The sequence below is a fragment of the Gymnodraco acuticeps genome, unplaced genomic scaffold, assembly GCF_902827175.1.
Source record: "Gymnodraco acuticeps unplaced genomic scaffold, fGymAcu1.1, whole genome shotgun sequence".
NCBI classification, from domain to species: Eukaryota; Metazoa; Chordata; class Actinopteri; order Perciformes; family Bathydraconidae; genus Gymnodraco; species Gymnodraco acuticeps.
In genome coordinates this window covers 849,400-865,087 of record NW_022992265.1, presented here as the reverse complement: position 1 = coordinate 865,087, position 15,688 = coordinate 849,400, and the positions used below count along the sequence as shown (strand labels likewise).

The 15,688-nt window shown below is 42.4% G+C and overlaps 1 protein-coding gene across 2 annotated transcripts in view; it reads right to left on the bottom strand.

Annotated features, from left to right (window-relative positions):
- Positions 1-208: 208 nt before the first annotated feature.
- The window catches only part of nectin3a (nectin cell adhesion molecule 3a), a 31,035-nt gene continuing 15,555 nt past the window's right edge, over positions 209-15,688 (bottom strand). For both annotated transcript variants that reach the window (XM_034207046.1, XM_034207045.1), the window contains exons 3-6: positions 12,117-12,416; positions 9,531-9,648; positions 7,893-8,044; positions 209-4,240 (exon numbers count right to left, since the gene is read on the bottom strand). In XM_034207046.1, coding sequence (XP_034062937.1) covers positions 3,585-4,240; positions 7,893-8,044; positions 9,531-9,648; positions 12,117-12,416 — 1,226 coding nt within the window. In that variant the 3' untranslated portion in view covers positions 209-3,584. The remainder of the gene's footprint in view (positions 4,241-7,892; positions 8,045-9,530; positions 9,649-12,116; positions 12,417-15,688) is intronic.

Here is a 15,688-nt window from a genome sequence, read left to right as displayed (position 1 = left end):
TTGGCTTTAAAGAAGCCAAAGCTTTCCATATGCTACTTACAGAACTGATTTGTGTACAATTATTCTTTGAAATGTGTACACTGTATCCATCTGTAAAGCTCTTAATATTAAATTAACAAGGTATTTGACTAAAATAATAAACCTGAATGAAAAAGGAAATGAAAAGAAACTTGAAAAAGATCTCCTGAAAGCAGAATCCAAGGACACATTTGAGTGCAATAATGATGATGTATTTTTTATTGCAAACAAAGGAACAAAATACAATCAGCCGCACTTTAACCTCTGATCCAATCATTCAAACAACAACATAGAACATATTTGGTTCAGAAACAAATATAAAATGCGGTGAAAACAGGCTCGCCCTAATCATGAGCTCCTCGAACGCACGTAAGATTAACGAATACTCTGTGAAAAGTACAGACCTCATACAAAAAATAAGATTTTTCAATAATAAAAAAAAAAACAGCCAGCATATTTACAGGACAATAATATTTTCTATGAATCTGGCTTGCCTTAATTCCCAGTGAAGGTTTTCTTATTACAATTGTCTCAGTAACTAACTTGTTACATGTGTCCTCAAAGTGTAAGGCATAACAATCAACCTTTTGTCTGCTCTGATGTTTTAATATCAGCAAATCTCAAATATAACCATGGAAGACATATTAAAGAACCAGTCAGTCCTCCACTTCAATGATATTTATATCCTTTATATTAATGCTTGTCATTTTCCAAAGTTTCTGTGCATTGTGCAACCCATCTAAGGCACCAACTATTCAGTAGGGGAGACCAGAACACAACTGTACATGAGCATACAAATCAAACAGCTAATCCTACGCTAACCTATTAGCATTATGTACATGGGTGATGACAAATAATAAACGTGGTAGGTATCGAATAACTTAATTTACATGCAAACCAGTTGGAGAGTGATCCTGCACAATAACATTGATCACTTCAGCTCTTTTTGCTTTTGTCAAACAGTCTTTAGAGATGAAACATAGAAAGATAGTATTTTGAAAGCAGAGACAGCAGTTTGCATGGAACAGGTTTACCAAATAACTTTAAAGCTATGAATGAAAAATGGCAGACACGGATGAGCTATATGTCATCGACTCTGGGTACGTGGGTTGCCAAGTTGCGATGAGCAGAAAAAAGTTAATTAAAAAGCTGAAGGTTTGAGGCGAGGTCTGATCCTGGATTGCGGGCTGCAGTGGCAGATGTGTGGCAGAGGGGTGTGTGTGTGTGTGTGTGCGGCGATGAAAGTAAGAGCGAGATTAAAGAAGTGTATTCTCAGACATCTAAACCTTCCACCAAAGCCCTGGCATGGGAACACATGGGTGGAGAAGGGATAAAGAAAAAAAAATAGGAAAATGTGCACCATCAATCTATAAAACCCCAATAAGAAACAACCTAAAAATATACCCCCCCCTGTCCTGACCGGACTGTATCACACATATATGGTTCCTTCTTCCTGCAACAAACGCTGATTGACTACACTGGGATCTCTCCAAAAAAGGTTGTGTTTTCCCTTTCATTTGAGGCCACTTTGATCCATGTGTTACTCCTGAGGAAACAGCACTAAGTGGAGAAAGGTCAAATCAAGCAGTGAGAGATGAGATCATTTATGATGTCAACTCTTTTGTTTTAACAGAACGACACTGGGTTTGTTGTTTGAGGGGAAAAAACTGTAAAATCCCTATGGGAGCTATAACGCAGACAGCTCTAACCTACATGGTTCCTACACTGATTTTTTTCACTGGTGGATTACATTTCTAGTTTCCATGAAGGCTGTATATCCTCAGAGGAGCCAAACCCCAACATCATAGGCTGTTCTGTGATCAGTAGTGATGTCAGCCGCTCAGTGTTTCCAACTGTCCTGGGAGGTATTTCCACAATCAGACTTCAAACATATATAAACTAAAGCTTTCAGGATCCGTTTATTAGTGCTCCTCTCTCTGCCCATTTTCTTCAACAAGTAGTTTGTTTATTTAGCGTCATGAATCCTCACCGCTGGGTGTCGAGCGTCAGCAGTGAAACTGTTGGTGGTTTATGGAGCCACATAGCGTCAGATGATGACAGCTGTTAAAGTCACATGTGGTATTTATAACTCATCGCTTTGATCCCACGTTTAAAATAAAATCTATAATGACCAATTGGTGTTTGTGTGCAGACAGAAATCAGAGGATACAGAGGAGGGGAAATAGGAAACACAGCGATGCAGCCTGTTATCATGGCTAAGTGGAGAGAGGGCCAAAGCCTGCTGGGTCTCCTTTGATGTTTACTGACAACTGTAATAACCAAGTTGTGCTTTTTGACTTCAGGAAAGTGACTGGATTAACACATTTCAAAAGTGATAATAGTGTTTTGGTTAAAGATGGTAATCCTTAAGATTTTCATGAGATCTACCCTTAGCATGGCTGGCATTTTTCATGCAGTAATTACCTCTCAATAGCTTTTATTGGTAGTGGCAGAGTCCACCATTACTAAACTGGATTGGCTTCCTAAACAAGAGAGATTCAGAGGAGAGGATGCTTGCATGTAATCCAGCTTTTATTGTGAAGCACCCGCAGGAAACGGAAAGATGTTGTCACTGAGGTTAATACTCAGCAATTTTGGTTATCAAAAAGGCGCCTACAAAACAAGATAACTGTAATTTTCTGCTCTTTTTCTTTGTCAGAAGACCATTTTTAATTACACAAGTTGTCCCCTGTCCTTGTAAAGTAGCTGCTCAGGGAGTGTTTGCTGTTACTACGGGAACCAGGACTGAAATCGTACAACTTTAAGAACATCTGTAGTACGCTGAACTGAAGCTGGAAGTTAAAGTCCTTCCACTGGGAATATCCTTTCTCTCTGTCAGGTGACCGCTCACCTTTTCAACAATAATTTACTGAAGACACTTTGAGTTTGAAAAAGCCACTAAATAACATAACCACAGGTTTGCAAGGGTTTTCTTTGTAATGAACTCTCATCAGTCTCTCAGAACAACACCTTCATGTGAGTGACAAACTTTCCCTTTAACTCAATTATACTTTTAGCTTTTTGTAAAAACTCATGCAATATAATCTGCTTTAAATACCGCTTGCAGCCATGATCAACATTTCAACAGTATGAAAACGCCGTGAGTTATCAAGAGACCGTTTGGAAAATGCCACAGAAGATGTGAGGTTTTATGGGAGCAGAGCTCGGTCAGTCAGGGATATAAATACTTCACTAACAAGGGTCTGAACACCTGACCTGTGTTAAAGACAGGTGCAAACACAAACAAGCAGAATACAAAACCCCATTCACATCAGTTGAAACAACACGGTATGCCAAAGCCTCTTAAGCCTGCACGGATAATTTCACAGAGGCGTTTCAGCTTATTTGCAGCTCCTTGAAAATCTCCAAAAGTGTAATACAATCCAAATAGGCGTCCTTAAGGTTAAGTGGTTACAATCAAGGCAGAGCAGTAATGTTCAAAGAGCTCGTTGTGAAACCGCACTGAGAAATAGTTTTCATCCTTTAACTGAAATAATGATAATCTGTCTCTTGCGAATCTTTCTCAGTCAGTCGTTTGATTTGTCTTTTTTTCTTTCTTCCTTTCCTCAAACATACCACTCCCTGCGTGAGATCACAGATCCATCCATGTGGGACACATAGTCGCTGTCTGTCCCGTTGTCGTAGCAGTCCTCCGGGACGTAGGGGGAGCCGTTGTTCACTGTGGGGCTGTGCACAGGGGGCCCGCAGGGGTGCATGTTTTGGGGGTTGTAGAGATCTGGGTAGTAGTTTCCCTCCTTGAGGCCTCTGTTGGCGTCCCCTCTATCGGCCCAGTCGTCCCTATCCTTATGGTCAGGGGTGTAGTCGGGGTAAATTATGTCCCCGCCCAGTTTGGGTTTCAGATCTTGGCTGCCTTTGCTGGTCTTATCCCCGTAGACCTCCTGCAGTTCGTGGGGCTGCAGCACGTCCAGCTGGGCCTCCTTCTGCATGTCGGAGGGTCCCAGGTACTGTTTGGTGTAGTAGTCTCCTCTGAAGGTCCGGCGCGACCGCATGAAGCAGGCCCCGCCCAGAATCAGCAAGAGGATCAGGAACAAGACTCCGCCCACAACCCCGCCCACGATGGTACCCAGGCTGCTATCAGGTAAGGAGGCCAGGGTGGGGGAGGTGAACAGGGCTCTGTGCTGGTCTGCCACGGTGCCAGGTCCCGAGGTCTCGCTGCGGGGGGGTGCAGTGGTGCTGGGGGCCGCCGTGGTAGGGGGGGGTTCTGCAGAGTAAACATGTGATGAAAAGGTTTAAAGATCTCCTATCATGCTATTTTTAGGCATATATTATGGGTCTCAGATATATACAAATACATATAAAACATGTTTATGATGTGTTTTGCTCAAAATACCAAACAGTTAATGGCGCATTCACACCAGCCTTTTATAGTCCGGTTGAATCGAACCCTGGTGCGTTTAGCCGCTTGGTGCGGTTCGTTTGGGTCGGTGTGAACACAGTCCGGGACCTCTTAAGTGAACTAAACAACCGGACTCTGGTCCGCTAAAATAGGTGGTCTCGGAGCGCTTGCTTGCGAACTCTGGAGCGGTTCGGTCCGCACTAAAACATAGGAAGCGTAGTATTTACGTGTCACAAGAACGTGGGTGTCTTCATTTCTTTAGTGAAAGAGTGAAGCAGAATGATGTGTTGAACACAGGTTGAACAGTGTTGTGTAAAGTAAAAACAACTATCAAAGTAAAAACTATATATAAAAGTCAGAGCCACCTGCCGTCGGTGAAACCCCCTCCTTACTGCAGAACGTCTCTCATTATATGTGTTATAATGTTTTGTATCGCACGTTGTCTGGTTATATAATCATATGCGCCGTTGCTGTTGATATGCTCTCCAGATTAACAACAGCATGAAAATAACCTGCCGATGCTCCATGGCGGAGGCTCCGGTAGAAATTGCCGGGATTTGCGTTTTTACCCCCTTAATGTCTGACCAATTGTTGAACAGCATTTGCGAGCACATGACATGTGTTTAAAGTTTATAGTCCGTTTGAGTTTTGCCTGTGTGAACGCAAACCGAACCTTCTGAAAAATGAAACAATGTAACAAACTGTGGTCTGGTGCTCACCAGAGAAGCGGACTATTAGGTGTGAATGCACCTTTAGACATTCCTCATATCCCTCTGTTTCAGCCCTGTTAGAGAAGTGTTGATTCTGTGACTGTAGCTGCTGGCCCCGCTCCCTTTTGAGCACGGCAAGGCAAGCAGTGAGTTCAGTGACGAGCAGGCTGTCTGCTCTGCTCAGATACAGCTAAAAGCTGCCGTAATTAAACGCCATATTATGTTCCAAACCACTTCAAGGATTATTTCTGAAACAGTATGGAGCTCAAATGCTTCTTTTCTTGCGGGTTTACTACAAGGTGAGTTCCTTTTTATATCCTGCTTTTGTACACAAACTCTCTCCAGTACAGGTTAGCTCTGAGTGTTAGCGATGCTTGCTAATGTAAACAAAGACCATATTACTTCCAAAACACGTTGCTCATTGTTTCTGATAGCGATGTTTCTGATCGGGCCGTGGGTGTAAAGCCAGCCCACATTTCTGATATTACGTCATATTGGACGCAAATCTGGATCAGCTCCGTTGTATCCCTGTTTTTAGAGATGTTGGTACGGAGGAAAAGAGAGAGGGTTTTATTTTCTGACACTTTGTGAGTTCCCTGAAACACATGTATGTATAGAAGACATAAAAAAGTTCATTTTGCATGATAGGTCCCCTTTAAAACAGAGAAAGACAGCATAAGGAGTGAGAACTCATACAAATAAAAGGGGGAAAAGAGCACACTTTATGTCTGTAGCGATTGGCAGAGCGAGTGTGAATGGTTTTTAGATTAATGTATAACAACACTGCAGAGCTAGACACATGCCACCCCTGAGACTAAAGGGTCTGTTGAAAGCTGCGCTGTAGAGCAAGAAGGAGGAAATGTGCGGGGCAGCGAGAGGTTAAGTGCTAAATGTCATTGTGTGTGTGTATGAAAAAGACAGAGAGGTATAGAAGGACAGAGGACATGCACTCATGAGCATCTGAGTGAGCGCGATTGGCTCTCCCCCCTTTTTCTTTTCAATCCTGCTGTGGGGAAGTCATGTGAGAAGATGAAACGCTGTGTGATCGATGCAAGGTTCCTGCATCTGACTTGTCCTCCGGTGCCCGGCGTTTGTGATAGCAGCCAGAGCCGGAGAGGACAGGACTTTGTGGCGCTCAAGGTCAGGATAAGTGTCTCCATTTTGACCTCCAGCCTCCGGGGCTAAGAGCAGCCTGATACCACCAGTCGATCTCTGCAGCGGCACTTCAAAGGCCTGACTACAAAGCAATATGACTCTCACTAATAGACGTCTGCGTCTCCAGGAGGTTTTTTGGCACTAGTTATCAAAACCTGATTCCCCACGGAGATGTAATGATTTCCACAATTTGTGTAACTGAGTAAGAGTGTAATTACCTGCCATTATGCACTGTGTGAGCCTGAAGGGCTACAGTTAAAGCATGACAGAGGATAATGGAGACGCACAAGGTCAGTGTACTGATATGCTGGCAATCGCCTCCTCCATCAGTCACTATCAATCCCACCCTGCAGCGCGACATTTTAAACTCATGTAGGGTTATGTGCATCTACAACTATGTAGCTGATCTGAGCAAAACGCTGCCAAAGCCCACAAGGCTGCACAGACAACTGGGAATGTGAAACAGCTACAGAAGGGGGGGGGGGATAAAGCTGAGCTCAACCTGGCTATCTCCACAGGGGATGGAAGTGAGAGGCCGCATGCTCGAGTCTTAATATTTGACAAGAGAAGCAACATAATTGCTCAAAGCAAGTCAGTCCTAGACAGGATGTCAGCTGTGCTTTCGTTTGGAGCAGGACTCTAAACGCGGCCTGTACACAGACGGAGCATGACAGCACTTTACTGGGGCTTTTCCAGCTCTCTACTTGAGTGAGAAACAAGAAGGATTGAGTGGGTAAGCGGAGTATGTGTCCAAAAGCAGCAGTTGCTTTGTTTGGAAAAGGATTCAAAGGAGCAGAGAAGAAAGGAAAACAAGAAGAGATGCAGGGTTGTCAGGATCCACGCCCTGACGTTACAATAATGAACTCTAGAGGCAAAGCATGGATAGACAGAGGGAGTAGATGGGAGTTATTCAGTAAGCTGTGAGGATGTATGTCATAAATCAACAGCTTTCCAATAATACAAATGCAGGGAAAGCCCTTGTAATGATCAAGAGTCCCCTATCTGGCTTTTAGTTTTAGTGTTTAAGTTTTAGAAATAAATGTAATGTAATGAGTACAAAAACATTCTTCCATGTACAGCAAATCTTTGAACACAATTCATTATGTCCCGCTGTGAAACCTGACCTCAAAGAAAACAAAGAAAAAGGCAACATGGGAGCATACTTTGCTGAACCGGCAGGGGTAAACACCCTCTTTCGTATCTGAGAAATCTGATGTTGCCAAAACCACAACACTGTAAACGTTTTGGTACTGATACTCTTTATCTGCACTCTGTGCTCCTCTGTTGCCAGGAATGTGTGAAAGTGGATCTGGGCAGGGACATGATTATGGAGGCTTAGCTCAGCTCGAAGTGATGAACTGTAGCTGATCGTACCGAGAGGGTTAACTGACATCAGAGAGGTGAAGGTCAAAAGGCACAGATTGTTATTTTAACTTCAGGTTTTAAGGTTATTTAGGGGTGTGGAAACATCAAATAGCACTTTAATACTGTTTTCCACCACAATGAGTAAATGCAGGGAGTATTTTAAACACAATAACTGATAACAGATGAACTCCTTTCCCCTGGTCAGAGTTGGTGATTGTTAGAAAAGTGTAAAGATTAACAACAGTAGATGAGTTTGTTTGTTAGAAAGTTAGAAAGTTAAAACGTACCTTGTACCCAGAGGGGTACATCTTGACTGCCGAGGCCGATGTCGTTGATCACTTCACAGCGGTACACTCCAGAGTCATTGTGCTCCAAAGGGCGAGTGATAGAAAAGCTATTGTTTGATATCTCAACACCCTCTGGTATCACTCCATCCAACCTATGCAGAAATACAATGTTAGATACATCTCAGTGTATAGTACAACATACACAAACTCAAAGAAAGACATGACGTTATAACTGCATAAACGTTCTGTGACATGTCCCTGATCTGCCGCTTGTGTTGAATCTACTATTTGTAGGCCTGATGCAACTTTGAATATGATCAAAAGACAGAGATAATGTGTGCTTTCTGTATGTTAGTAGTACTGTCAGTTCAAATAAAAACACATCTCTTGTTTTCAAAGCAAGATGATGAAAAAGCGGTGCCAATAGGCCAGCGTTACTCTGATGCATGAACCATTTGGAATCTTTTATTTATAACAGGGAGTCTATTCCGATGTGTGCAGCAGCGCATTGGACAGCTCCAGTGTCCAGGCGCCAAAAGTCATGTTGGAGGTAATTTATAGACAGAAGCTTCACCTTTTAACAACGGACTGCTTTCCAACACTACTTAAGGCTGCAAAGGATATAGCTGCGTGTCTTGTCCCCTGAATATGGGACGGAGGATGCTTCTACATTTGTAAGAAACTTTAACAGATTGTGTGTCAGCCTGTTTGACAGAAACTGTCTTTAAAGGTCCCCTATTATACTGTTTTTCATCAATATATTATAGGTCTCAGATATATATAAAACATGTCTCTGAAGTGTTTGGCTGAAATACCAAACAGATCGTGCATTGTAGCTTCCCATAATCCCCTCTGTTTCAGCCCTGTTTCAAAAGTGCTGATTCTCTGTCTTACTTTAGATGAAAATAAGGAGCCACTCCCCACGCCCCTCTGAGAGATAGTTGATTAAAAAGAACACAATGGTGCTCTAGGAAGAGATTCAGGTGATAAGGTGGGGGGTAGGGGGGTGTTACCTTGGTTGGTTATTGGCTAATGGTTACACAAGCCAAAAACTCGTTATGACATCATAAAGTGGCCAAAATCTGATCAGCTAATTTTCATTTTTTTATATAAATGGATCAGGACAAAAAGTGAGCCAATCTTTTTTCCTGAAACTTTCAGAATCTCTTTACACAGAGGGGACACATGTTTATGTATAAAATACATGAAAAAGTGGATTTTGAATAATAGGTGACCTTTAAAGGCGGGCTCTAAGGGGAAGACAACAACGATTATCTTAAAACCCAGCTCTTAGAACAATTAGTTACTGAGTGTACTGTGACTGTATTTCTAATGAGAAGTTAAGGCTTTCCCGCTCACTTCAATACAGTGAGGCTTTCAAGAATCAGTATTAGAGATGCACTTCTGTATTTGTTTAATAATTTCAGTAATAATGTATGTTTCTGTATTTCCCTCACGTGTGTGTGGTGTTGTGGCAGACAATGTAAACAATGTTCACTAAATACTGACATCACTGCAGTTCATGGATAATGATTATAACTTGCTACACCTATCCTCACCTACAGGATAACAAATCAATCAAATGGTAGTCGTTCCAAAAAGTGTTTCCACCAGGAGACATTCTTTAGGAAAACTGACCTGGTCCATGTGAAGAGACGGGCAGGTGGGTTGGCCTTGGCTCCACAGGTGAACTTCACATTCTCTTGTCCCACATACCAATTTTCGTCAATTCCTGTTATCGACACCACTGGTGAGACTGTAAAACATACAGTTTTGATGTCAAATAATCATTTGTATTAATAACTAAAACAGGTTTTTATAAAACTAGATTTTAAAGGCGGTGTTATTATTCTTGTAAGTTTGGTCTCATTTCTGAGGGTACAAGACTAGGACTCAATAATCAGTCAATGTTGTCCCAGCAGCTTGAAGACAAATGAGCTTTTCCAGAAGGAACAAAGCGTGCATTATAAGCACAGTAGCGAGCGATGACAAAAAACAAAGGCAGGGCAGGACTGTAGCAGGGTACAGGATCTAGTGGTGAACGTGAGCCAGCAGAACAAACAAATGACCCTGGGTTGGTGGAAAGTTAGAAAATGACAGACTCACTCAGGCAGTAATGTACTGCATCTAATAATAAACTACTGCCTCACCGTGACACAGGAAAGCAGGAGGATGCCCAGCACATGCCACTGTAATAAAACATGGCAAACACTGACCTAGGAATCCAATATTTCATTTTTGATTTCTCTGGAGGACAAATGAGGAACTCATTACAGCACACAGGAAGACGCCTCTGCTCACTGAACCTTTTCACGCAGCTCAACGTTCAAATTGTGCTTCTTTTGCACTTAAAATCCCTTGCCTCTGCATTTGACATGATTTATTGAGCTGGGATGCCTCTTTCTTCCTGTATTAACCTTGGTTTTCCTGCGCCTCTGCAGCCACTGCCCCCAGCAGCCTCCCGCTACTAGTGTGGCTGCTGAGGCCTGATCAATATTTCATAAAACACCTTCATTAGCCTGCACTCACAGTCCAAACAGACTAACCCTTAGTACTGCTCGCCAAAGAAGTATGCATCAATGATTATAACATTAAGAACACTCTTAAACGGCCCCTTTATGGGAAAAGAGGGAAGGTAGGGATCAGGCTGTTCATAAATCAAGCTCTCAGCAGGGGTTAATATCAATAAATATACCGTACCTGTAAGCCCTGCACAATTAAAACTATAATTATCGGTACTTTGCCGTATATAATGACCATTCATCTTCGGGATTTCAGCATTATGTTATAGTATTGAGGATATTAACAAAAATGTCAATAAACAGCATAATCTTGCACATTTAATTAACCCAATCCTATCAACCTGATCAGAAGAAAACATTTGGTGCAGTTGGTAAAAGATGGATAAAGGATGACACCACAAGGCCATTCAGGCTTAAAGTGTGTGTGATTTTGAACATTTTAAGGTAAACTTTAAGCTGCGGATAATGCAAACATCGCTGCTACAACCCGTTGCTGCAGATACACGCTTTACAACATCAGGAAGATACGTCCCCAGCTGACACAGAAAGCGACGCAGGTTCTGGTCCAGGCTCTCGTCATCTCACGCCTAGACTACTGCAACTCCCTCCTGGCTGGTCTACCTGCATGTGCCATCCGACCTCTGCAGCTCACCCAGAATACAGCGGCTCGTCTGGTCTTCAACCTTCCTAAATTTTCCCACACCACTCCGCTCCTCCGCTCCCTTCACTGGCTTCCGGTAACTGCTAGAATCCACTTCAAGACAATGGTACTTGCGTACCATGCTGCGAATGGATCTGGCCCTTCGTACATCCAGGACATGGTTAAACCGTACACCCCAGCGCGTGCACTACGCTCTGCATCAGCCAAACGACTCGCTGCACCCTCGCTGCGAGGGGGACCCAAGTTCCCATCAGCAAAAACACGTGGGTTTGCTATCCTGGCTCCAAGATGGTGGAATGAGCTCCCCATTGACATCAGGACAGCAGATAGCTTGCACACCTTCCGGCGCAGACTGAAAACTCATCTCTTTCGACTCCACTTCGAGTGATATAATTATTAACAAAGCACTTATATACTAATAAAGGATTGGCTTATCTATAGCCAGTTGAGTAACACTTGAAATGTTTGGCTCTATGAAACCTGATGTACTTATATGATTCTGTTTTCTTCAAGGTTGTGTCTTCCTGGTCGAATGTACTTATTGTAAGTCGCTTTGGATAAAAGCGTCAGCTAAATGCAATGTAATGTAATGTAATATTCTATATTGTTGTTCATGGTCAACCAGTGCAATGATGTTCTTTGGACAATTATGGAAATTCTGTTAGCAAAACACCTCTTTCCAGTCCAAGTTCGTAGACTACAATAACTACATTTCATTCATCAAACGACTTCGCATTGTGCGGTGCTTTTTTGTTATTTACATTTTACAACTTTGAAAGATAAATGACTTTTTCTGTACCCAATGAACAACCAATTTGGAAATGAGCTTTTTCTTGTGGATTACAGTAAAAAAAAAAGTTTGGACAATTAAGGTCTATGGCACAGAAGAGCAAGCTACATCAGACTAAAGCTACAGTAGATGTAGTACGACCAATTCATTGATTGTTTTGGTATTTCCATGAGATTTCAATAAAAAAAACTTAACCAGTCAGATTTGAAACAAAACAAAGGATTCACAAGGTCTTATAATTCAACACTTACACTGCACATTCAGTATGTAGGGTATGCGGAACTCTGTCTGCAGGGCCGGGTGGCGCACCACGCAGGTGAGCAGCTTCCCCTGGGCGTAGCTCTGTGGGTTCCATATGTAGCCCACACGTACGGTGGAGGTGCCGTTGGGCTCCTCCTGACTCTCCTTCTCACTTCGTCCATACAGCTCCGTCTCCCAGAAGACCTCCGCAGCGGGGCGGCCACGCTCTGCGATGCAGGTCGCCACCAGCGACTCGTTGCCACCATCCAGCAGAGCTGCTGGGCCCGCAGACACATAGACCTTTGGCGCCACTGTGATAAAGAGAGCAGATGAAAGAGAGTGAGGGGGAGGGGAAAGGAAATGACAGAATGGAGAAAAGATTAAAAATGAATATTGATCTTTGTGTGTATGTATATGAATAAATAATGTCCATCATATAGTGCATGGACAGATGGAAGGGGCCTTAGTACACTCATCTGCCAAACAGAGCAGATTGACTTCTTCCATTTCACATAAGCATTAAATATTGATGAACCACGATATTCAATCAAATGGAGCCATTTCAGTGGAGACTAAGCTGTCTTTATTGTTGTGTGTCCAACATATGATGTGTTTGAGGAAGGGTAATCTATTGTTCCTGCAGTGCCTGATGTATGCATGACTTTGGGGACAAACCCTAAATGTGCAGAATCAGAGGCTACTGGCAGTCAACACTGTGGTGTGTTTGTATTTGACAGTGTTGTGGTGGAAGATGAGGAGCCGGGTTACTGTACACTTCTCAGCGCTTTCCAGCTGAGGTAATGTTATACTGGCTTCCTGAGAATAACGGCGGGTTTATAGAGAACAAGGACTTTCTCAGCAGAGAGGCAAAACAGATCCCTGCAAGAGGGACGTGACCAGAATAACGCAACCCTGTACCTGTTGTGCAAAGCAGTAAAACAGTTTATGCATTGGCCTAAAATAAACACATGGGGCTCTGTTTAATAATCACTAACTGTCAGAACATGACACATGGTAAAGTTCAGCATGACAAAAGAGGAAAACGGACAGTGAAATACAAAAGATGGCTACACAAGGTTACATTTGGGTTTAATTCTTCGTCTTTGTCTTGCAGTGCTCCACCTCGTCCCTATCTGTCCATCTTAAAAGAACAGCTGTTACGTTTACTGCAGTAGTGACAGTTTTAAGACACACGTGGGGGGCACACACCACAAGACAGGGCCGTCACCTTAAACTTCTGCCCCCCCAACTCCTCTCCAGCTGAGCAGGAGGCCCAACAACATATTTAAATAACTCCAGGCACCCCTTTTTCCAAAAATAACCTGCCGTCTCCTGTACCCGCTGCAGGGGCGGGGACATTCTTCCCTTCTTAATGCCCCTGGTTACAAGCCCCTGACTATAAACAGTAGCTGCTCTATGTTGAGAGTCGAGCTGGCCAAAGCCTCAGAATAACTAAATCAGAGAGACGTGTTAATTTGGAGTTGCTGTCAGGAAGGGAGGGGAACACTTTGGATGAGTGGAAATGCTTTAGGGGAAAGGATAACGATTTCCCTTCAGCGTACATTCAGCTGCATTGGCCCTTTCCCGCCCACATACACACTGATTCAGATATGCACACCGAGCACTGACGTCAGATTGGGAACCCCTAGAAGTAAAGGATTTAACTGGATCTTCGCGAGTCATGCATCACGCCTGGACATTTTTACAGGAGGATTTAGCATTAAAAAACCTATAAATTGGCAGTAATTTTTGAAATAATGATGTATAGCAGTTCTTAAAAGAACAGGCATCTTTTATGCTTTAGATTTTGAATGCTGTGAAGGAAAAAGTTGGTTCTCAAAGAAAAGAAAGCCAGTGAACTGAAACAACTATAAATAACAGTGCACCTACTAAAGCTTCAGTAGGTTCAGCATTATTTGAATAGACTAAAAGGATAAATGAAACATTTCTCACCATAGATAATCTATGACCCTCATCAGATTCTTTCTATGGTGATTAAGCAACTACAGCAACTCTGTGGGGCTGATTTCTCAATTGTATGAACTGACAAAGATAGAAACTGCATTATTGGCCACATTAATGAACATACTTCTTCTAAAAGTAGTTTGTGGTTTGAAGATTAAGCTTAAATGCTTATTGCTTATTCATTAAATCTGCCTTGTCATAATTGTGTGTCTACGTGTTTTTTTTAAAAGGTAGATCAATTGCTGTTCAGCACTTCAAAACAAAGGGTCATTGTAATTCATTCACTTTATGTGTCATATTTTCCTCCTCTGGTTCCTTCCTGTTGCTTATATTGGAGCATGCTTCCCACTGAAGTGTTCATTAAAGGCTTGGCCTACTAGCGAGAAAGCGTTGAGCCAAAACAAATATTGCGTGTGCCGTGTTTCAAGATGAAATACAGGACAAGGTTTGTATCAAGAGTGTACATTTTTGAAAATAAGTTGATGTGTACTGCACCTGTTGATCGTTATGATGTGTCGTGACTCATGACTAAGGTCTATTATTCGAGGGTTTGAGCCTTTTCATCGCTTTACTTTAGTTCATTTGAAAGGAATGAAGTCAAGTGCTCTCTCCTTAATCTCAAAGTATAAACATCAATTAAAACTTGGAGTTCAGTAGTTCAAACAAATACACACAGCGAACACGCAATATTCTGTATATTACAACAATATGCAAATTAACTGTGGTTAAATGTGTCTATATTGAACATACGCTAACGTGGTGTTGTCCTGAGTGTTTTAGGGGTGCAGCCATGTTTTCATTTCTCCAAATACTTACAAGGCACGGATGATGAATCTGATCTTCATCGCTGCCTTGGGAAGTTAAATCTGCTTAGTTTAGGTCTGTTAATTGTGATGTTCAATCTTTAAGAAAATAACTATACCCACATGACATGTATCTAATTGCCAAGACATGTATTTCTAACATAATCACACCCTAATTACGTCTGAATTGTAAAGTATGTATTTTCTTATGGGTGTACATGTATGTGTGAGCCATAAAATAACTAGGGCTGAGAAGCAGCTGAGAGAGGAGGGCAAGGTGTAGCTGAACTCTGTGAGGTCCCAGACACACTGGCTGTCACAGCAGCACTAAATGTACCACTCATTAGTCATCAGTCTCCCCCAGTCTCTGGAGGGAGACAAGAAACTACTGCCTACAGAGCAATCTCAGACTCTCAGCAATGCCTGAGTGCAATCTAACCACCAATTTAGAGTTTGAAACATACGCTGACCGCAGAGAAAATTCAAGCTCTGAGAGTGGGTGACTCGATGTACCCACAGAGAATATAGAATCGTAGGATGAAACCCTCTTTATTTGTCACACATTCATGCACACAGCACACACAGTGAAATATGGTCTCTGATTTGTACCCATCCTAGTACTAGTAGCAGTGGGCAGCTATTGTACAGCGCCCATAAGCTGCAGAATGCACATGCTAACACCAGTGACAGTGTATGTTTATATTTGTATACAGTATTTATTAATGTATGTGTTTTGTGGGGGTTACAATATCAAGGAAAAAGCCTCAAGATAAAACAAAGATGGCATTGATAAAAAGACAGATTATGAAGAAGCT